Source organism: Anser anser, assembly GCF_964211835.1.
Source record: "Anser anser genome assembly, chromosome: 1".
NCBI lineage: Eukaryota > Metazoa > Chordata > Aves > Anseriformes > Anatidae > Anser > Anser anser.
Window position 1 is genome coordinate 46,074,778 of NC_139720.1, and position 24,371 is coordinate 46,099,148.

The following is a 24,371-nucleotide window of genomic DNA, read 5'->3' on the forward strand; positions in this document are numbered from 1 at the left end:
CCTGTAAGCCATCTTCTGCAGCCTGGTCCCCAGCCCCTACAAGCCTGTGAGACTTAGAGCATTGGTGCACTTCTCGTGTGAAACACCTCCATAAGCTGGCACTATTCACCTCTGAGCCAGCAACAAACTTGACAATGGTGAATGAGCTGTGACGAGGAATTGCATCCTTTTTCTGTAAAAGTAGCTTGTAAAGTCAGTATCAAAGAAGTATCTGGAGGCTACTTTAACTCTGTCCATCACATTCTGTCTGTCGTATTCAAAACACAAACAACTTATATCTCGTTTTTTCAATAACACAATTACAATGACATCTAACAGATGCTAGATGATATAATTAAAAGCAAGCCCATGTCAACCAGATGGAAAACTAATTAAAAGTTATTTGCAAACTACTTCATATTTTCTGACAGTTTCTTTATTTGTTCCAAGAAGACAGTCTGAGAAAAATAGTGCATATTTCCAGGAAGATGCCAAGTCCCACTCTCAACAGCAGAATTTCTAAGGAAATCATAGATAAATGTTTGTTGGTGACCATTACTTAGCAGTGCTTCTAAAGCACTCAAAAATGTTTTTGTTGACATAAAATTGGTTTCCTGGAAAGGCTCCTTCACTTCTGAGGAATCAGAAACAATGAAGAAATGCTAACAGTTAAGGAGGAACATGTCAGCCAAGAATAAAAATCTATAGGAGGAGATTCTTCCCTCTCCTTTGTCTCACTTCAGTTAGTGACAGAAACTAACCTTTGCTTTTCAAATACTTTTTCACTTTCAAGGTCCTGTGCTCTTGCTCTGCAACTTTCTGTCCTTCCTATTTGACTGTGCTGCAGAAGTGATACAGGTGGTTTGGGTTTGCCTGAGCACTGTATTGTCCACAGCACCTTTTTGCCAATAGCAAATGCGGAGATTCTGGTTCAAGAATAAGCAGCAAGATGCAAGTCTTGAAAAATGGGATATAATCCCAAATAAAAGTAATGGTGCCATTTATTATTAACAATTATTTCAGTTATGGTTGCATTTAGTTGCTCCAGAAGATGCCAAGGCCCCGGTTACTACACTAATGTATAGCAGAAGGCATTCCCCAAGCCAAAGCTTATGTCCTTTATATAAGTAATATGGAGACCTCAGACAAAACACAGGCATTTGAGGACTTCATAGAAGAGTCTGGAGGTGAAGTCAGAGCTTTGTGCGTCAAAACTAAACTGTCACTGATAACTGTCAGCTGCAGCGGTGACAAAACGTGTGAAGGGTGAAGGCAGCAATGATTTGATGCTGACCTTTGCTGTTCGGTACGAAATTCTAATGCAAAGAAAGGCCTTGCAAACTATAGGTTTAATGGTGGTCTTTCTTTGATTTTAAAATGTGGTCTTTCTTTAATTTTATTTCCAGTGTGTTGGTACTGCTGTTCTTTGAGACCGTTCAAAGTACTTAAAGTACAAAAAACAGTGTTATTTTAATTGCAAGACGTTCAATCATTACACATATCATCCAGTCTCTTTGGAAAGGAATCTGTTCACCATGGAAACCTAAGCTGTCATTTGCTAGTTTGTAATTACTTAGCTGATTGAGTTTCTTAACGGAAAGTGGGAATATTCCAAAATGAAAACAAAGAAACTGTTGATTTTTATCTCTATGCCATCCACCGGAAAATTCACAAAAGCTCTATATCAGTCTCTTGAACTACTTGGGCCTTTGAAAGAACAAGAGAAGGCAACATTCGTTCCACAGCAGAAAACTATCTCAGGACTTATTAGAAAGTCAGGATTGTTAAAGAACTGCAGCATATACTGAGACGATATTGGGTATTTATTTAAACTAGTGCAGACCAATTGCATTACAGATGTTTACAAAAATCTCCATAATCATTAATTTTTTTCTGCGTCTGGGGAAAAATAAAAATCATCTGAATCAATCTATAAAGTAAAATACAAAAGAAAGAGAGAAAAAAATTCAGCTGAATTCTCTCCATGCTCAGAACAACAGAAGGGAAAAGGGAGAATAGGCAGGGTTGAGAGAGAGACTGAGAGAACACAATCTTGTTTCATGTAAAACAAGTTACAGCTAAAACTTCGGAAAGAGCATAGATTGTACTTTCATGGAGACCAGAGTGATTTTTAAGGATATTTATGTTGTAACTGTATAGGTTTTCCCACTACAGCTTAAGGCTGTTTTTTTTTTTTGTTTTATGTTGACTTGATTAGTCTTCTTTGAAGAGCTTGGTGGATACTTTTATTTCATCCTTAGAACTTAGCTGACTTGGCTAAGCGAGATGCCTTTCTCTTGGTTAAGTGAGATGCCTTTTACCCAGAGCAGATCAACAACAATTGTCAAATGATGATTTTCCCACAAAATTATCAATAAGGCTAGAATTAAACATTACAAGAAATGGTTTGCTTCAAAGCATTAGTGATTTAAATCTTTCCTAAAAATATTTTGAAATGTAGAGGTGTTCCATAAAGACACTATAAATATGAAACTGTCTCATTTTTTGGTTGAAGTGTCCTTTTTTCTGAGATATTTTCTTTAGAAATGAAACAAATGGTGAGGTTGAAGTAGGAACTAACTGCTTTGAAATTACCGGAGCAAAGAATTTCTATGACCCAATCCAAAACATGTGGTCTGAGCAGAGTTCCCCAGACAGCTGTGTGCACAGGGCTTCTAACAAAGGCTGGAGGGATTCTGCTTTCAGAAGCATACAGCGTACTGCACTGTCTTGCATGACATTTTAAATCCACACCAAATTTTACAATTATGCTTTGCAAAGTATATGTAAGTCTAGAACAAATAGTTTCTTATCACAAAAGAATATTAATCTTATCTTGTTAACCAGAATGCACATATGCTTTTATCAAGACATCAGAAGTAGTCTGAGATGGGCTGGTCTCGTGCCACTGTAAAGCATGAGACAGCCCACTGAAATCGCTGGAGGTGCAGTAGTAAAAAAGGAGTGAAAGTGAAGTCAGAAATGAACTCACTAGAATATGGTATTATTTTATATTTGCATAGTCTTAGCTATTTTGAAACATGTATCTGTTTTTCATTTCGGAAGCCTACTTCCTAAAATTTTAAAGACTATTTAAACATACACAAATGTATATTACTTATAGTTGATCTTTTAGGTTATATTTTATAAAAGAATGTTTTTCAATTGAAACGTTTTACAAAAGTCTGAAACATTCACCAATATCAAAGTGAAACATTTACATGGATGTGGTCACAATTTTATAAATATTTTTCTACTTTTCATCTACTTTCTATTTGCAACCGGAACACATCAGAGTTTTGTTTTTGTTTTTTTAAATTTTGCACAGATTGTTTTACATACAACTTTAAAAATATTTGATGTAGGCTTAAGTGCTTGTAGAAATGAAAAGAAATTTTCCATGTAGAACCTAAGGAAAGTGTTTTCAATTATACTGAGGTTATGTGCAGATTCAAGAATAATACAGTTTTATTCGGAATATTACAGAAAGTACGACGATATCACATTTTAATGTAAAAGTTATTGTTCCACTAAAATAAAGCTAATAAAGGAAAAAAATTCTGAGCAGGTTTGAAATATGAGCCCCTGGCACAATGTGGGATATACATGAAGGAACTTAAGGAAATAGGCACAAGATTCATGATTAAGTTATTTGGAAACCATAGCACAACCATTAATGAAATCCTGATTTAATTCCAAACAAATTATTTTCAGATCTTGAAAAACCACTTGAATTTTAGCAACACAACTTTGTAACAACCTTCAGTTTCAATGAAGAACATAAGATCAGCTAACACACACACCTAAATGAGATCACAGAATTATCCTACCTTAGGTAGCCTTCAGTCAGACCATTTCTTGAAGAAAAATGCTGTCTTTAAGGTACTCAGTCCTTTCTCTCTTTCTCTCCTTTTCCCTAAAGACTATTTAGAAACAAAACTTCTTTGTTCTGCTTTGTCTATATCTTGCTGACTTCTTTACAGTGAGAACTTTCCTTAAGACTAGCAAAGGAGTGACACAGGCCAGAGGTTATATAGTTTACTGATTAACTTCATTACAGAGAAACTTGTTTGTAAATGCCTGAAACAATAGCAACACCTGCTCCCACCGTGAATTTACCTGCATAAAATTTGGTTTCCATTCAAGGGGGTGCCTCCACATAGCTGAGACATTTTTTTGTAACTATTAGAGTTTACTTAAAACAAAATATTCCTCAATAAAGGTATAACAACATCAGGCAGTTCTGTGCAATAGATTAACCACTTCAATGTCGCAAAAAGCATGTTTTTAGCTGACTGGATTAACAGATGCATTTTAAGAACAGAAATGCTTGTATTCTCCTAAACAGGCCAGAGTGCTTAGGCCTTACTGGACACATCAGATGACATAGAAGAGTGCCAGGGAGACCTCCCTAACTCAAGGCCATGTGCCAAGGATCAGTTCTCCTCTATGTCACTTAGGGGTAAAGCTATCTCTCTTTAGAGTGGACAGGACGCATCTGCACTTTGAAGGCATTGCTGCTGACCTTACTCTTCTGGGCCCACATAGCCTCCCTGTGGCTCTCAGATACTTGTGTTTAATATGTGTCATTTCAGCTCAAAGCATCTGTAATAATGTGAGGGTTCTGTTGGATGCCACCACAGTGGCATGAAGCTATGAGAGTGTGTTGCATGCCTTGGTTTGATGGCAGCTAAGATCTGAACCCACTGAGACAGTGTTAGAGGACAACGTAGGGCAAAGGCATACAAACGTACTGCAGTCTTGTCCAAGCTGCCTTTTGGGGTACAGTTCCTGGAGTTAGGCCATGTCTTAAAGACACCTACTACAACAATCCAAAACAGAGCCCTAGAGCAAGCTAAGAATTGAGTAGTGTCAAGATGGACCGTCAGAGGTGCTGTGCCCCTTTCATTCTTCAGCCTCTTTTATTTAGAAATGTGAATATGCTCCCTGAGACCCAACATCAGATTTGTGGCCAGAAGTACATCTGAGGACCACACCTGGAAGTAAATAGCCAGAGAATTAAGCCCCAGAGTGTAAAATTACTGTGTAATTTCACAAAACGTCTTGCTTTCCAGGCTAAGATCCATAGAACTCGCACATACACACAAAAGGAAGCATCACACGCATTTTGATTTTGCCTTTCTCTGTGGTGCAACCTTCATTCTCAGAGTCCTATTCATTTGCATTATTTTTCTTGATATTTTTTTCCTCAGATTCCACACTGTTTGCTTTGGGTCTCTTCACAATAATTATTATATACACATAATTTTCTATTTTAATTTGTCTTGCTTTGTTTCTTTTTGATTTGGGGGTTTGTTAAAGGCCTAATTATCTTCTGTGCAAGGATGAAGACAGATGTTTCATCACCTGCCAGGTGGTGTTGAAGACAAATAGTTATTCAACATATCTTATGATCTGGAAGGTGTTTAATCAGTTTGGACACTTGTTCCTGCTACTATTGAAAAAAAAAATATATATATATATTTATATTTTTAAAGGCATAACCAGAACAAATATAAATTTATCTGAAAGGAGTGAGTCTCTTTAGTTCATCTTAGGTGCAGTTCTATGCCTACAATTTTCAGTGGCAGTTGCTGTTCTTACATTGTCAAATATTTAAGACAAGTTTAGATGTGTTGCTTTCTTTTGCCCTTTGTTACATTTCTTTTTTGTTTGTTTGTTTTGTTTATTCTCCATTGTCCACATCAATACAGATTTTAAGAGTACTTTTTCACTGCAAAATACTTTTCTCAAATAGGGACATGTACAATGAGGATAGCATTTCTTGTCACATTGTTTTGACATTACATTATAAGAAAACATTGTCAGACCACCAAAAATACTTAAAATATATCTCTAATCAAATTAAACATGCAATAGCATTGACTTATTTCTCCAGCTTCTTTTCAAAAAATCCTTCTGTCTTAATTGAAGTTTCACACTTGATATCTTGCATATTAATAATTCCTATATAAGGTGCTTTAACAGAAAATAGAACGGGGCTATTCCATTAAAGGCCTGCCACCTATGGTTTGAGCGAAATGTATATATTTCAAATGCCATACAAATATGTAAGCTTACACCCCACATTTAAAATATGAAGGAGATATTTTTGGTGTCTGAAAGTTGCCTCAGTCCCTTGTAAAAAATGGCAAGTGATAACCACTGAAAGAGAGGAGATACTGGATATATGGGTATTTAATGTATGTATTGGCCCTAAAATAGAGAACTTTCTAAGGTAATTGGAAGATGTAATCAAATATCATTTTGCAACAGTCTTTCTAGGACAGTGCTACCCCAGCTGAATTTTTAAACCTTGGAGCTAGGCTTGTTAGTGTCAGCACAGTGCTCTGCTGATGTCCTTCAGCATCATCTGGGTCAGAGCTTACCTCCAGCCAATTTGGAGCAAAGCAGAGGAGCTCAGTTCAGTCCATGGATACCATTGTGGGAGCATTCACAGAACAAACTAATGGCTCTAAAGTGCGCTACAAAGCTCCTAAAGGTTTTAAATGAGACCAGGATTATGGTCCTAAGTTACAGGGGTTCAAAAATTCAGGTTAGCAAATTGGACCAGTCTTCACAAAGCTGCCCCTATTTGATTCAAAGGGGCCTGTGAAATAAGAACAGGATTTGACTGAGGAAGAGAAGCACCTTAATAGGACAGGTCTCATGGAGGCCTACACTCCTCTGCAATTTCTTTCCTCTGGGATTTTTTTTTTTTTTCCCAGAAAGTGAGTATATATCTTTGAAAAGGACACTTTTTTAATAAAGGCTGATGTTTGTAAGTCAGCAATTTCTAATTTGTATTACATCAGAGCTGTAATGTGTGAGAATTTCTGTGAGAAATGTATAATCTAAGGGTCATTTAAGAGAAAAATTATTTCCTGTTTCCTTGGGTGTACAAGTCTCTACCTGACAAAACTGAATGTCAATGTCAAAAAAATGCAAGTAGTTTACAAATATAAAATTGATAGGCAACGCCAGTTCCTACAAGAATCTTGATGGAATCATGAATCACTTCACAATGAGTAATTTGTTCTATGGAATCAGTTACATGTTATTTCTTTCTTTTTTTTTTTTTTTTTCTTTTCCATCTCTAAAAGCAAAAGACACCAAATTTATAAAGAATTCAGTTTTGAGACTTAGCTGAGTGACAACCCACAAAACAGGACCAAGTGACCATAAAAACCAGTTGGAAGTCAGCTTAAGTGAAACAGCAAGAAGGCTAAGTCTCCTTCCTAACAGAACTCCTAATTCAACCCCTTAATACGTTATTTCTTTCTGTTACAGAAATGTCAGTTTGAATTTAATCTCCATTGTGGTAAGCTCTGAATATCTATAATGGGGGAGGCAATCCCTCTTCTGAAGACCTGAAAGTTTCTGAATGAGACATCAATGTGGAGGAAAAGTCTTTTACATTAACATATTCCCTTGTGTTTTGAAGCTGCCTGATTCTCTTTCAAAATAATTCACTAGCAGAGGAAAAACCTAAAGATCTGAATTAGCTCAATTCATCAGGACTTTTAAAGGGATGATTGAATATAAAATTTGGCACCTTAAATTTGGATATCATCCTCTTCTTTGGGTGTTATGACCTGACATTGGAGTTAACAGATAGCAATGTTTCAGCTATTTATATGTAGGGTTTTTTTTGTTTTTGTTTTTGTTTTAACTATTGGCAAAACATTTCCTCTGCTAAAAAGTATTTCTCACACAGACAAAAACAAACAAAACAAAACAAAACAAAACAAAAAAAAAACACATTTAGAGAAAAAAATACAATAACATACAGTAATGCAATGTTTTTGGTTATCTTTAATAATAGTACTTTAGGTTAGTTGCATGGAGGTGGTCCTCTTCAGAGAAACACTCCAAACTTCTAGGTGCTCTGCAGCAGGAGTGGCTCTACATTTCAGAGTCTCTCAGAACCCAAGATGCTATTCTTGTTTCAGATAGATGAAATTTAAATGTTTGCAGCTTTTTCCATCATTCAAAAAGACAGAATTCTGGTCTTATTTGGCGTGGAAATTTCTGATGTGCCTACAGCACTTTCTGTGGGGGGTCTGTATTATGTGTGAGGCTCTCAATATATCATGTCACTTAACAAAGGTCTTCCTATGCTGCCAAAAGAAAGGCTAAAAAAATGTGTTATTCTTTTTTTTTTTTTTTCTCTGAGTAGAAGACAGCTTCCCCTTGGTCACAAAATATTGACCAAGAATTCTTCATTCATTAACAAGCCCATGTTTAGCCTTTAAAAAATTAGTGGAACTGGGAAAAGGAGAGATTTTGCAGCCCACATTACACATTTTCTTGTATTGATATTAATAGTGTAAGTTTTTAATAGTAATCCCACAGTTTTAATTTAGGTGAAATGACTTTCATAAATATGCATAGTATAGCAATGCAAATATATTGCAGTATATTTTTATTAGTAATTAACTGAAAATACATTTGCTTAGCTTGGTTTAAATGACGCATGTGAAGATAACATCCAGCCTGTACATTAAGTGTCTTTTTTTCTGTCCGTTAGGTATTAGAGTGTTATAATAATAACCTACTGTCAGCATTGATGAGAGCAATAGTGTGAAAGATTATATTATATACACAGATTCGTTATTTATCTTTCTTTCCATAGGAACTGATGATTCAAGAAGGTTGGCATGTCTCAACTACACATCATTGACTTTGACATGATTTCAATGCATTTTCTTCTAGGTTTTCAAGTAAAGCTAAAAGAGCAAACTATCCTTAATTTGGTAACTTACCAAATAAATGAGGACCTTCAACAAGAGAAAATCCATCTGCAGTAGCTAGCTGGGGATGTCCTATTAAATTCATTTCAGATCCCATTTATTCTTCAGTTCAGGAGGAATATAATTAAGAAAAAAATCAAAAGGAGATCCTGGAAGATAGAAAACAAAAAGGATATTTAAAACAACATATTTCATTTCTGTGTACCTTTTGTAAGGCAGGATTGAGGAGATTGTTTCAATATTTACTGTAACAAAACTTGGCTTGAAGTTACAATATTTAATTAAGTCTTCAAATAAAATGCTGCATATAGTTTGTTTGTTTTTTCCTTGCTGTGATGTATCTTATTTGCCATCCTTCTGCTGTTCAATTAAAACCAATGGCAGTTTATGCTTAACCTTACTCAAATATTCACAGACTGAAACACTGGGCTGACCTGCTGAGGACATGCTGCCCAGCCCCTTTCCCAGGAAATACTAATTGTTTGCATTATTTTTTCATCACTCTTTCATCATTTCTTTGGTTTCACTTACTGAAAAAGAGCGAGCTTATGGTTAGATCAGAAGACTCCAAGTCAGGAAACTTGAGTTTAATTTCCAGTGACTGGCTCTTTATCGTGCCTTGGGTAATTGCTGGCTGAAGAAGAGAAACGGTGGCAGAAACCAGAAAGCAAAGCCTTGCTCTAATAACCAGGCTTACCCACCTCCTCCCTTTATGGTCTCAAGCAGCCATACAACTCTCTCACATCAGGAAGTTGGGAGGTGTTTGTGCCTGGTCACTGCCATACTTTCCTAACGGGTAAGAGCAGCTGCTATCTCCCAAGGTTGACATTGGCACCGAACCCAGAAAACACAACGGGGTCGTCTCCTTCCCGCTCCAACCACTAGGGGTTGGACCCTGCCATGGCCTCCTACTGAAGTGGGGGCTATAGCTAGGGCAGCACTGTGTTCAGGACAAAGGCATACCAAGAGGCTCCCATACCCAGGTCTGGCCAGTTTGGGTGGAGGAAAAGAGGCTGTGCTCATGTGGGTGAGCTGGGACAGCTCAAGGTTACATTTGGGGCAGCAGAAGAACAGAGCTCCAGGAAGGAGGTGTCACAGGGGCTCACACAGGCACCAAGAAGATTCTGAATAAAGTTGATAAAAAACTTTTTTTTTTTTTTAAAAAAAGCAATTCTTTCTTTGTTTTCATTCCCATGGGATTGTCCCTAGGACTATGTTTCCACTCACAGTAGTCGTTTGAGAGATAGAGCCTGGTCTGCTTCCCAGTGAGGGCTCAGCGTGTTTCTCTAGCAAAAGTGAAGTCATCTGACAAAAATGTGAATGCAGCAGGAGGCCCCAGAGCTGAGCAGACTGGGAAGTAGTTTGCAAGACCAGCAAGCACACTGTGTAATTATATTCAGATTTGTCCACAAGGATTCATTAAGTTCTTTCTTAACATAAACAAAGGCCCTCTAATTAGACAGATGCATCTTAAATATCTGCCCATAGATAATTTAAACAGTTTACTCAGAAATGTCAAAAGCTGCTTGTGTCACAGACCAGATACGGGTCCTGCAGCAAATAACATGTAAACACACAGTCTCAAATCTAGCACAGAAACAGTTTTGCATCAGCAAAAAACTCCACATATCTTGGGATGGGATTTAACAACTGGCCCAGCCATCCCAGCAGGCCCACATCTACTTCCAGCCATGTCACCATCTCCATCATATTTGCTGGGGAAGGTATCCACTACCAAAACACCTCAAGAAAAGGGAATGGGGGTTCTCTTACAGCTCCTTTCTAAGGGTCCTACAATGGACAAGACAGCAGCACAGTCAGGACTTTTATAATGGGAAATTATAAAGAGAAAAATCAAAATCAGACATCTTCAGAGGGCTTCTGAAGTTTTCTCTGGATTTTCATGCTGAAGATACGAGAGAGGCCATCCCCACCCTGTCGTCAAGTGCAAGCCCATTAACAGATTTCTTACAGCCCAGAGGAGTGCAACTCTGTCAGTTCCTTGCAGGATTCTCTCTCCCTGCAGCCAAACTTGAAGATGAAGTTCCATCACTACTGTTACTTCTCGTGTTTCTTTATCAGATTTTATAAGAGGAGCTAACATTGCTATGTCTGAAACGGTGATGTTGGGATTGTGAATTTCTATATGTTCATACAAAACCTAGAACTTATCTTCTTAGGGAATTTTGGGCATTATATCAAGAAATTTTAAACAGAGTCCCAAAAAGACATCAATTGCAAAGTATTTTGGTATACAGTTAGATATTTAATGAGCAGTTTCTTAGATTATCAGGGATATAACCTACATCTCTCTAGTCTGTGCTGCAAATAGGGAAAAGAAAGCAAGCTGCATTTTCAGCCCTAATATTTTGTTTGTATTTTTACAGCCTCTGAGCTGTATATAAACATTTTTGTTCCTTTCACGCTATCACATTTTTTGTTTTGTTTTGTTTTAACACCAGTAATTAACATCACTCTTTAACCTCAAGGTAGACTTCTTAGAATCTGTTATTCTTTATACATACACACACGTCATTAATAGTGCCTTGTTCATGGTAATAAATTTGGGGATGTATTTAGTACAATTTGTTAGTATGCTAGGATATTATGAATTTTGTAACTCCACCTCTCCTACCACATTAATTTTGAACTGGATGAACTCAGTTCCAGTCAAATATTCATGATGATTTTAGAGAGTTCCTTTTTTTATTTTATTTTTTATTTTTTTTTTAATAGATAAAAAGATAGATAGATATACTTCATTTCCCTTAATATATTCAGCTGATGTAGGCCATTTACTGGATTTCATGAAAGAAATTAATCCTATTTTCTGAGGATTTCTGCAATGCATAGGAGAGGATCACCATTAAAATGCTAGAAATATACCTTCCATTACAGGTAGCTTTGCTATTGTAAGTTTTCCTGAACACCAAACTCTTCATTAAATATTGATTGATATTTTGCTTTGGTATGCTCATGAATCCAACCTACTGTGAAGCATCTATCCTGTTAGATTTATACAATTAATTTCATTAGTAATTTAAAAACAGCAGCAACTGATTTCCAGCTCTCAGACCTACACCACATACAAAATACAGAGCATTTAAACGTCAGTACTTTCACACATTCAGTTCTAGAAAATAGTATAGGCCACCAGAAGTCAGTGTTGCAAGCCATCATAGACCCAGAGGTAGACTCCTCTGCTTTCAAAGAGCTGGTTCCATGACTTACGTCCTGTTATTAGCCACTTCTCAGCCTAATCCTCCTAGGCCGTTGCTGCAGTTAAATAGCTGGGATCCCAGCTTGCTGGAGCTCCCATGGCACAACTCCAGGAGCACTGCTCTGGCTGGCAGGGTAGTCCCACCCAGCAGACATACAGAGGTACCCAGTACCCAACTTGCTGGTGACACAGCCAGGTGACATACAGTGCCATCTGCAGCACAGTACCTATGCACAGAACCTCTCTGCAGAAATATATTTTCCAAAGATAGAAGGCTTTTTGGTTTGATGACAAAACTATGTCATCTCAGTTTCCAGAATCAGTTCATTTATATGAAGTGCGATCAGCAACTACTCTCTTAATTCAGGCTTCTTTATCCACAAAACTCACAAAATTGTGAAGTGGTTCTTGATATTCTCACCTTTGGTATGACTAAACTTTCATAGTTATTTATACCTCCTGTTAGTTTCCTTACATGAAGTGTATTTTTATCTACTTCTATCTAGATTAAACTCAATTAACTTAGCATACCTGACTGATATTTAATGCATTCAGCTCTGGGACTCCCAGCACAAGGAGGACACGTATGTATTAGAACAAGTCAAGAGGAGGGCCACAGGGATGACTGGGGGCTGGAGCACCTCTCCTCTAAAGACAGGCTGCGGGAGTTGGGGTTGTTCAGCCTGGAGAAGAGAAGGCCCCAGGGAGACCTTACAGTGGTCTTCCAGTACCTAAAGGGGGCCTACAGGAAAGCTGGGGAGGGAATTCGTGTCAGGGAGCGGAGTGACAAGACAAGAGTAATAGCTTTGAACTGAAAGAGGGTAGGTTTAGATTAGATACTAGGAGGAAATTCTTCACTCAGAAAGTGGTGAGGCCCTGGCACAGGTTGCCCAGAGAAGCTGTGGATGCCCCATCCCTGGAGGTGCTCAAGGCCAGGCTGGATGAGGCTTTGGGCAGCCTGCTCTGGTGGGAGGTGTCCCTGCCCATGGCAGGGGGAGTGGAAACAGGTGATCCTTAAGTTCCCTTCCAACCCAAACCATTCTGTGAGTCTGTGTTCCATCCTGATGCATAACTAAAAAAAATACTCATCGTATCAGGAGAAAAGCTGAAATAAAGTTAATAGGTGCACAGGAAATCAACAGTGCTCTTCAAAATAAATACCTCTCAAGAGAAATTAAGAGTCATGATGTAAGTAACAAAGCAGTATTTTAAAGAATTACTTTAGCTAAGTTTATTCAAAAAACTATTTACTCCACCTTTTGAGATTATTTCATAGGGTTAAATTATGCACTAAAGAAAAAGATCAGAATATATAAAGTAAAATATATGCCCATTTACTTGAGATTATTTTCACCAATTACATGTTAAGAGCTTCGAATTACACAATTTTATTACACACAGTCTTTAGCATATTTCAAAACAGTCAGTCAATGCATGTCTATATATCTGATGTTTAACATCAAAATTGAGATACATATGGTGAAATAAGTCACATAATACAGTATATATGTACATGCATGTTTATTCAGTTTTCTTATGGGTTATATGTTCCTGGGTGTATTCCTATATATATGTATACACAAATGCACTTGCATGTGAGTGTAGGTTTCAGTTTTATTGTGGAATCTTATCAGTGGACTGCCTCTGACCCTTCTACAGTCAATACCAAAGCTTCTCCTGGCTTCTGTGTAAGCAAAACCAAGCCTCTTAATGAAGTAATTAAAGTCAAAATCAACTGGGCTCACTGAAAGACAAAAGCATTATAGACCCATCCTTTCAGGTAAAATAAATATGTGTGATCATCGGAAAGGCTCCATAAAAATCAAATTGAATTTTACCTTCAGAAAAAAATGATTGAATATTTCAAGTTCTCAGTAAAGACAGATGTATCAAAGCACTGGCAAAAAAAGATTACAAATAGTGAGATACATTTCCTTCCTTCTTCCCTGTAATTTTGTCCTATTCTTTACACATCTGGCTGCCAATTCTCAAAGAGAAATTTCTGTAACAACATTAATCTATGGCCTGATCCACACACTGTTAATATTAATGGGAATATTCCCATCTAGTTCACAAGCTTTTGATCTGGCCTCATAGCCTTTTTGTAGAATATTTAATGTGGTGCCTCACATATATGAAAGGCTTTTTTATTTGCCTTCTTGTTTGTTGTAAACTGTATCAAAGACATGAAAGCGTTACGAAGATTTGCACTCCTCGTTTCTAGCCTTTTGCTGCCAGAGCGCTTTGGCATGCATGGCACCATTGGCAGCTACGCAGCAACCGATGCAGAATACAAGCAAAAATACCAGCAAGCTTGAGAACCAAGGGCAGGACTGTTACTGTGGTTGGTTGAAATTTACTGTGTGTTTGTTTGTTTTGTTTAAATATGATCTTTAAAATCAAAGGAACAAAACAATAAAAAACACAGATGAAGTGTGGGATATTCACGCAGCTTGTGTTGAGGGAAAATGTGAATCTTCATATCAGGCACAAGTAGAACTGAAAACTCTGCCAAAAGAGTTGATGCCATTTCTGAACCTAGGCATGTAACTTCAAAGAGTGGGGTAGCTTTTGACTGTCCCTGGGATGCACTAAATACCGTTTCTCTGCACCTTTCCTTCTCTAGCACCTTTTTCCTGGCTCACCTCATAAGACTGCAAACTTTCTATCTTAACCTGTATTTGAACTCCCTTCTAGCCTAGCGGGATCTCCATCTAGTACAAGTCTAAACTATCTGTAACATGAGCAATAGAAGTAAATATAAATTTAAGTCAAATCTGTGCCACTCTTGGACTATTCTGAAGATAAATGGCTAGCGGGAGCATTCAAAATAAACTATCATTTTCTTAAAAAAACAGCAAGAGATTTAAACAGTAGCCACTTGAAATGTGAAACCCCCTTTCGCTTGTACTAGTTTTGTGAAATAAGTACTAAAGTCCCGGGCTTCGGAAGATGCACCTGGAATCTGTACACAAGACAGTTAAAGAAATTACATAAAACAAGTGTAACTGTCCCGTCCCAGATCATTCCATTTTCCCATTAACCACTTTTATTTTTTTTTTCTTTTCTAAAAATGAAAAAAAAAGAGCAAACCAGTACAATCATAAAGCTGAGGCACATAATTAACTAGATTGCGTTACTGAAGGAAAAACTTATGTCAAAGTTAAGCTTTCTTTTTTACTGACACACAGACACTGATCTCAGCTTTCTAATGACAAATTCCGACACTGTCATTTTTTTCCATAACCTTAATATGTTTCCCAAGCGGAGTTTCTGCTTTTGCACCAGTTTTACAGATTAAATCACTTCTCCATATATTATTCTTCCATAAATTATTAGTTTTAAAATTCCCTCTTTTCTGGCCAAGAATCCATTAACATACTCTAACTAATTCAGAGGAGAAAATTTTTCATACTACACAACTTCACAGCAAAATATATTGATTTAAGGAATTATTACTTACTGTCCTTTTCTGCAAGATTGTGGATGGCAGGATGTAAAACAGTTCTGCACTCAGTTCAGTATCCTAGTGATTCTCACACAGGAACATTTATGTTTTGTTTTGTTTTTAGGTTTAGCAGAAGCCTGTAGTGATAACACAATGAATCAAAGCTTGGGCTCATTGGCTCAGTGCCCTAATGGACAAGGATTACTCATTAACAATTCTTTCTTTGCGAAACTTCCTAAATGCAGGCTGTATTAAAATGTTGTGAATCCCAGCTTGTCCATCAAGACAGAGACTTGAAATTCTCATTAATACTCTGGCTGGGTGCAGGGGGGCGGTTGGCTCAAAAGGTGGGGTAATAGCACCATGTTGTTGAAAAGTGTTGTGCACTTTTCATGCACACATACATTTTTACGACACTCTCAGCATCTTTTTCTTTTCCAGCCAAGGAATCCAAAAGGCATTCCAAAACAGATACTTGACTTTTAAGTATTTCTGTTATATTTTACGCTTATGAGGGCAATTGAGCATTTCAGAATATTACACCAAGTACTGAAGAAGGAGAATCATTTACAGCATTTCAGGGATTTGGGGACACTAAAGTTCAGTTCCCAGATCTCCCACACTCTCTAACAAACCACATCATTTTGATTTGGGCTCATCCCATAAAGCTTTAGGAATGAAACTGAGACCCTTTACTTTAAGCCTAGCAGACTCATGCACCATTTGTGCAAAAAGGGAAGAAATTGGTACCTGTAGAAGGTGAATCAAATCATGGTTGCACTGCACCTGAAAATGCTGATCCCTTGCTACTGACAAAAATGTAGCCTTGAACAAAAATGTCCTCACTTACCCAGTAGAGGAATAAAATAAAGGATGAATGCAGGCTGTTCTGTTACAACATCACACCTACACAGCAAGAGTAATAATTCTCTGTTCTGTATTGACAACATATCCTCTGGGAATCAGTTGATTTGGCAATGGAATTGAGACAAACTTCAGCCAGAAGGACAGCTGGCAGCATCACTCATGGTTAATGAGTTCATGTCTGCCCCACAGTATATGTTCTCCCTCCTTCTCCTCTTCATATTTGCACTGCCTGATCAAGAGTGCATACACAAAAGCTGTGCCTCCTACTCCAGGAGAGAGGCATTGGGCAACAAACACATTCCTTTCTGGGAGAAAGGTGAGAGTTACTGGCCCTGAAGTTATCAACAGTAACATTCCTTTCCATTTAAGAGGAAATAGAAAAAAAATAAAAGAAAAAGAAAAAGAAAAAAACATTATAAAAGATGTATTCATCCTCAATCCTCATGGAAACTGGAACTGTCTATCTTTCTCTTTAAAATGTAATTATGTCTTTCTCATATTCTTTCCCTTGCAGAATCACCTGGTAGCCAAACACTCATGGGTCTGTCAGGTTTCTGAAGAGATCAAAGCCATAAGACTGGACACCACTGTTTTCAGGGGCTTTTGCCTGCAATTCATTCTACCAGGCACTACTAAGGACATTTAAGACCAACGTTATCTCAGTCCTCATGGCTGACTCTCTGAATGTCGTCACCACTCTAAATGATGAGATTTCTGTTTTACAAATTCATGTTTAGCAAAATTGACAGTGCTTGCTAAGAATTCTTCCAAAATGGCCTGGCCCACAGGAGGCAGGTGATCTCCACAACGCAGACCATGCCAACATCCTATTTGACACTTTTCAGTAAATGTCCACTACAGTAGTGTCTAGGAAACACATGCAAAAAATAAAAAAAAAAAAAAATGCTTTCTTCAGTCATCTTGAGGCCAGTAATGGGATTTGCCCTTTAGCAGGTGAAGCAGCAGAAGCTGCATGAAGATGTCCAACAAATGTTATGTTATGTCATATGTCATCATATTATGTCTCATCTCTTGACGAGTCCTGAAGACCTTAAATCCTTTTTCAGCTTTCAGTTTCCAGCAAGACTGGTCCTAGATATTTAGTGCCATAGCACATTTGCTATTTAGAAGCCCTTAGAGACCAACCTTCTGTTAAGACTTCCACAAAAACCATTTTTCACTCACTGTGTGGATGCTGTTTTACAGACAGAGAAGAGCTCACAAAAAATAAAATAAAATAAAATGAATCAAAATTTAATATCTCCATTCACCAATTAATTTGTTGCATTAAAATGTTTTTCCTTTCCCCTACAATAATAAAAAGGCAAGTGACAAAGTGATGCTTTGTCCACTAATCAATACTTTCAACACATTATTGGAAAAAGCAAAGAAAGAATCCACACAATCAAAAAAGATGTTGCATGTAGCAATGACATGTGGCATTACTAGTTAAAGCCAGGTGTTCATATTTTATTGTGCCTGATGTGCAAATGAAAATTTAATAAAAAACAGAGCAAAACAAATGTCTTCTGTAGTGTAATGAGACTATCTAAACAGCATTAAGGGAGAGAAGTGGGAGGAAAATTATCCAAATCCAGCTACCTATATATAGAATATCTTTTCTAAATGGCCCACTCAGACCATGCTGTGCCCCAGAACAAGCCATTGCCTTTAGCTGGGAAAGTTTCTGACTTGGTTATAAACAGTGGCCTGGCCACCGTACAACAGAGTCACCCACACCTTTTCTTGCATCCCTTCAGCATTCTGTTTTTATTGTTGCTGCACAGAGAACACAAGTCATTTAAATCACTTTTGGTGTCTGTCTACTTGGGCTGGCCATTCCTTACTCTTAGGCACTCTCAGAAATATCACTGTTCATCAATGTAATGAAAAGGAAGGATTTTATTTCTTGAAGGATAGCCAAAATTATCAGCAGCTTACAATAAATTTTATCATACAAAGATAATTAAGTAATCTTAATAGATAAGGGTGCTTCTGTACTGGTTAAAAAAATAGGAAAGAAATGGGAAGCAAAGTTTCAGTGAATTAACCCTAGCAGTTGTTCATCTTTTTTTCCCCATCCTGTATTTCAAAAGTGGAGAATTAACTCCACTTTTAAGATTAGCTTTGATTATTGAATAAGCCTTTCACAGACCTGAACCTTTTAGTTATAAGTTGCTCTCTGATTATGTAGTATCTAAATAGGGATGAATTTGTTCAACAATTGTATGTTTTGCACTGATGTAATGCAGTATTTTGTCTTTATCACTCACATTTTTAGTCATGAAACTGTAAGATGACCATGGAACAATCAGTCCTAAGGGGGGAATTCCTCTCTGATGGCAGGCAGTTAATAGTTAGCTAGCATGCTCTGGCAAGAGGATATATGTTATTAACAAGATACCGTCTTACAGCTGACGGTGCAAGGGAAGAGCTGAATATATGTGGAATCAGCAACAGAGTCAGATAATGCAATTCAGTATGTGGAACATGGTCTACCTCCCTGTAGCTGACTGCAACTGAAATTCAGAATATATTTTGCTATAAATAGGTTCCAGTTATTCCATAACATCAGATTCTCTCATTTATTTTAAATTTTAATTAAGGCACTGATACTACATGCATATATTGTTCTACTTCCTGCTAGGGGTTACAAGTTTAAAAGTTACTAAAGGAATCACAGCTAAGTTACTAGAAGAAACTCAGTTAAATATGTTCATACAGTATTAGCTGATAAGAAGTCCTGCTAGAGGCTTCAAAGTAAAGCTTTTTCCTCTTGATATTTTGATGTTATACAGTAAGACAGTGATTGAGTTCAATAAGGGTTAGCCTTCATTTATGTAAATATTTGGAGAGAGAAAGAAAAATGTGAAATGCTGATCTATTCCAGTAAATGAATGTACTACCCTTTCATTAAAAAGCAGTTCTTTTAAACTAAATGTCAAAGGTGATGAGTGAAGTATCATTAATAAATAGATATCGGGATATTTTTAACTGGGCTTTTAAATTGTTGTCTGAAACATATGAAGGAAATTCCTTCTACAAACATTTAAACTTCAACTTGTTTTTAACAATGTGTTTTGCATCCAGGGAAAAGAAAGATGTTTAACAGTAGTTCAATTGCTAACAAGAAGCCATTTATTTTAGGATAGGGGAGGAAGTACAGTCTGCATATCATGAATGGACTGTGTAAGCGATAGACCTTTGGAGGTGTAGGAGGAGTGTCCACTAATGCAATTTAGCAAGTCAGAGTCACTATTGGCCTTTTAAGTTGTCTATTCCTCTGTTCTGTACTTTTTGTTCTAGAAGAGGAATTACCATGCTCTGAAGCATGGCACATAAACAACTGTTCTCATTGCATTGCTGCACCCTAGATGGGGGCCCAGAGCTCAGGAGAACTGCCCCATCCTACCCCAATAACTCCATGACCACCCAGGGCACAGGGGGCTATCCTACATTTGGTAGTTGATAGAAAGCTCATTATATCTGCCTACACATCCAGAGGGAAGGGAAACATCAGATTTGGCTGTGAGAAGTCATGCAGGATTCAGTTTGGAAGAAACTGCATTCTTCCTTATGCAAGGAAGACATTTGTGGGTCAGGGATGAGCAGGGCTGCTTCATGAGGAGAAGGAGTCAAGAACCAAAGATAGTCCCACAATGGCTGAGCAGGGCCCAGGTTCTGATAGCAACAGGCCCAGGAAAAGCAGGGTAGCAAATCAGGCCCCACAGCCCATCCAGAGATCAGTGAAGGCCAGGTATAGAACTAGAGATACATTACCTGCAGTGTCAGCCTGATGTCACCCAGGACTAGAGATGAAGCTCATACCCACAGTCAACCACCTACATTAAGCCAGCACAGGAGAAGAAACCAAGCACACCCCATGCTTTGCTCAGGCCAGGAATGAAGGCCCTGGCTTGAGCTTAAATAGTACCCTGACCCAATTGGCTCTGTGTATGGGAGGCCCCAGCAGAGGACAGTCAGGGCCATCAAGACCTATTGATGTCCTTTGGTTCCTGATGTACAGTTACTCTCAAAGCCTTCACTGATTTTAAGAGCAGCTTGTTTCTTTTTTCCTGTCAGAAGTAGGACAACTGGTGAACACAGTTTCAGACATCTGGAACAGGATTAGACCCCTAATGTCCAACTTGTGCTGGAAAGACTAAGATGAAAAGTCCATGTCACAAGTTCAGCTGAAGAATATTTGTGACTCCACTCACCTAAGAAAAAACAAAAGGGGCTGAAAATTAGATAATTTTGGATCCTGGACATAGATGAAATTTGTCAAATTCGGAGAAGTGAGAAAGTATATAACCTTTATCTTTTGATTATCCCCATCTTAATTCCAACAGAGGCATCCACAAATGTGTTTGTAGAGCCCTTCCCACCCCAGTGTAGGGAATTTTGGTGAGATGACTGACTGAAACTGCACAGCTCATAGATACGTTCCAGCAAAGAGGCCATGGCTTTCCCAGAACAATGGTATCCTTAGCCACAGGGGCCCACAGAGGTACAAACAAAGCATGAGGTACAGCAATAGTGCCCTGCTGTGACACACATGAAATGCTCATTAATCTGGAGTAACATTGGCTATGCATGGTTATGTGGGGTGCAGTAAAGAGCAAGTGAGTAGGCAATGCCTGTGTACTGGGGACTAAGAAACACAGGTGAAATGGAGGACAGTAAGGGTGAACACAGACAGCTGGGCAGAGGATCCTTACTCCATGCACTAGGGCCCAGGTCACTGATACCATCCTCTTGGCAGCCACCTCGAAAACAGCTGGTACTGAGGAGAGAAGGAAATCTGAAGGATGAATAAAAGTATGAAAGTTGAAGAAGGGAATGTTAAACAGTAGATCTTGGGAGAATTGAGGGATTCAGTTTATTTTCCTTTCTTTTCTTATCTTCAATTTACATCTTGCCATTCTGAAAAAAAAATATATTACTTCCCTTTATGGAAGAAAGAAATTAAATGCAATAGTAATTTTATTAGATTTAAACAACACAAACCAGGAAATGCAGCTGTTACTTATCTCATAGCAGTATTAACATGGGCTCACTATAAAGAAAAGCTTTATTTATCAAAACCTAATCTGAATACCCCTTTTGTCCAAAATTGGGTTATATCCCAAAACATGAACATTTGCATTGGCAGATCCCTCATTTATTTCAAATCTCACTTGGCAGATATATTTCATGTTCCCATCTCACCCAACAACAGAAATAGTATAACAAAAACATGTTATCTAGAGTAGATTATATGCATGAGAAAATTGTATAGTTCTCTTTCTGACTTTGATGATGCCTCCTGCCAAACCTTGACAAGGAAGAGAGTCTTACAAATTTTTTACTTTTGGGGTTTGCCTATTTCTATAAATAGTTGTTTAGGACCGAGATAATTTATGTGAAAAAGTGGAAAAATTGGTTCAAAGCATGACACTGTTCCTCCCTCTGCATGGGCTCCTCACAAATTTGGAGCCAAATTAGAAGTTCCTATCATTTCCCTCCAGGTTTCCACAAAATTGCCTCAAGCTAGGGAGGGAATGTGGTCTCCCTCTCTTCACTGACAAGTCTTTCCCCAGAACTGGTGTTTCCCCTGAGCAATGGAGTGTCCTGCCAGGAGGATGAACCCTGCTCATATAGGAGGCTGCTCTCAGCCTCAGTAGCTAATCCATGGTAGAATAAGTCCTCGAGAGCCTTTGTGATTAGTCACAATGTTCCAACATCTTATTTTAGACGTACTTGTATTTCTTGAGCAAATAAACCAATTACCACAATGGGAAAGGGGAAAGGAGAGGTGTTTCTTTCACAGAAATAGTGGCTAGGAAGTTCTTTTGAACAAAGGCTGAACCAAGCAGCTGGTATTGGTGTTAACACTTTTGTCTAGCAAGACCTAGTGGAGAAGTGGGCTCCAGCAGCAATCAGGAACCCTCTTACGAGCCACTTTGATGTACAGAACTGCTCAGTGAAAAATTCTCCAGGCCACATGAAACAGCCTCTATGTAGCACGGAAAATTAAGTCTTGCTTTCTGATCTGGTTTGGCTCCATATTTGTGAGGAGACTGTACAGAGAAAAGAACAATGCCATGCTTTGAACTGCTTTTTCCCACTTTTTCACATAAATTATCTCAGTCCTATACACCTATTTATAAAAACAGACAAACTCAAAGTCATGAATTAAATTTGAGTGAAAAGTTAAAACAAGACAGAGCAAATGATCAAGAACTAGGGAGCTGCTGTTCTGGTTATCACGTGGACTACAGCTGAGTCTTAGCTGCAGACAACATATATGAAAGTTGTTTGGCTGAAGCATATGTGTGTGCATATGTGCAGGTGTTGCTATTTCTACTCAAAGGAAACAGAATCTGCACCTGTGATTAACAAAGAAATTAATGTCACTGACACCTGAGGGGCAAATATTGTGCCCTTTTTTTTTTCCAGTACTTTTCCCTGTAATATCTGCTAATGATAAAAAACAGAAGTAGAAGCTGATGAAAGCATCAAAGGCACCAATAACTAGAACAACAGTATGATTATTAGATACAATTAATGCTGTTCTAAAGATGCTGTTCTAAAGCTATTAAAATGATGACTTCCCACATATAACACTTGTTCATGTAAACATAACAAAAGGGATTCCTTCCTTTATGCATGGAAATTACACAGATGACTATTTCAGATTGGATGTTTCATTAATGTGTAGCCAATAAATACACATCCTGCCAAATAGAAGATTGGTAGAAGGGGAAACAATCATTGTAGCAACATCAATTTTTAAGAACAGAAAGTATTTTTCTCCTGAGTATGTGGTATCAACATGGAAGTATACATAAACCCTGAAACAGCATTGTGTTTGCTGCACATCCAACTCATTCCAGGGAGGGCCAAAGAAGGGCATACCTAACTCTTACCATTTTCAATTTAGTCCAAGAAAGATAACTCAAAATTAGAAAACATTAGGGAACTGCTTTTGTCCCAGTGAGAGAACCACTATCCAAGTAGGTAATGAGCGCCTTGAACTATGCCAGATATTAGTGTCACTGCTGTAGCACAATACCCTCTATATTCAGATGTTTGCTTGAAAAATCATCAATTCTTAAATCTTTTAGGAAAATATAGCAAAGCATAACCATGTTGTACTGTAAAGTTGGATTAAAAATTAGATATACCAAACACGTGCCTCTCCTCTGGCATTAAAATTTATACAAAAATAATTTGCCCAAGAAATATGATAATGAATAAATATTGGAGACTGTAATTAAGTGGTAGCACAAAAAAAGACAAACCATCACTGAAGCTGCAAATCATTTCAACTTACAACTCAGAGAAGTATATTTTATATACTTTATACTTTCTAAAGAGCTTTTGAAACTATCATAGTTGATACTTATTTTATCAGTTTAATCATTAACTCATTGCTTAACCTGTCTTGTTACTTAGGTCTTTAAAAGTCAACAGATAATAAAATGAAATAAATAAAACCTTTGTCACTCATTCCTACATCGTTTTACGTAACCCTCCTAAATATGAGTTGCAACAGAAACCTTTGAACAGCATGCCAGTAAAACGGACTGTATTGCAAAGAAGCTGATAAAGTCTTATTTGGAATATTGTCAATATATTCCAGGAATTTAACTGTATGTAACTAGATGCTTTAAGCTTCTTGAATGTTATAAATCTTTGTTCCGTAAATAATGCTCTCCCTTATTTCTTCAAGTGGAAAAGCTTGATCTATAATGGCCCAAATAACTGTATTCTTTTCTGAGGTTGCCAGCAAAAGTGGGCAGAGACATGATGATTTCTGTAATAGGAATGTCAGCCAGCAAGTGCTGAAATGAAATGAGACCTTCACTGCCTTTACACCTGACCTTGGATTACTTCAAGGCAATAACTGAGGTGTGAAAAAGCACTATTTTCCTGTAGCCACCCTTCATCCCTCCACTTAGTATCACAGTGTAACAGTAGTTTAGCAATCTACTTCCTAGTCCGGATTTTTAGAAGTGAATTAAAAATTTATAGTGCCTCCATTTTTTAATTTTTTTTATTTATTTTTTTCCTTATAAGGTGGATACTCAGTCAGTTCTTGCTGAAAAATTAGCTGTTC

The 24,371-nt window shown here is 37.6% G+C and overlaps 1 protein-coding gene across 5 annotated transcripts in view; it reads right to left on the bottom strand.

Moving 5' to 3' along the window:
- Nucleotides 1-20,122, bottom strand: part of NR1H4 (nuclear receptor subfamily 1 group H member 4) — a 44,541-nt gene extending 24,419 nt beyond the window's left edge. The window contains exons 1-2 of one of the 5 annotated variants that reach the window (XM_083848034.1): nt 20,048-20,122; nt 8,745-8,881 (exon numbers count right to left, since the gene is read on the bottom strand). In XM_083848034.1, coding sequence (XP_083704160.1) covers nt 8,745-8,829 — 85 coding nt within the window. In that variant the 5' untranslated portion in view covers nt 8,830-8,881; nt 20,048-20,122. Of the gene's footprint in view, nt 1-3,809; nt 4,781-8,744; nt 8,882-15,415; nt 15,643-16,250; nt 16,842-20,047 lie in introns of those variants that run through there. The other 4 variants (XM_083848033.1, XM_083848032.1, XM_083848035.1 and 1 more) reach the window with 4 other exon arrangements.
- Nucleotides 20,123-24,371: the final 4,249 nt, after the last annotated feature.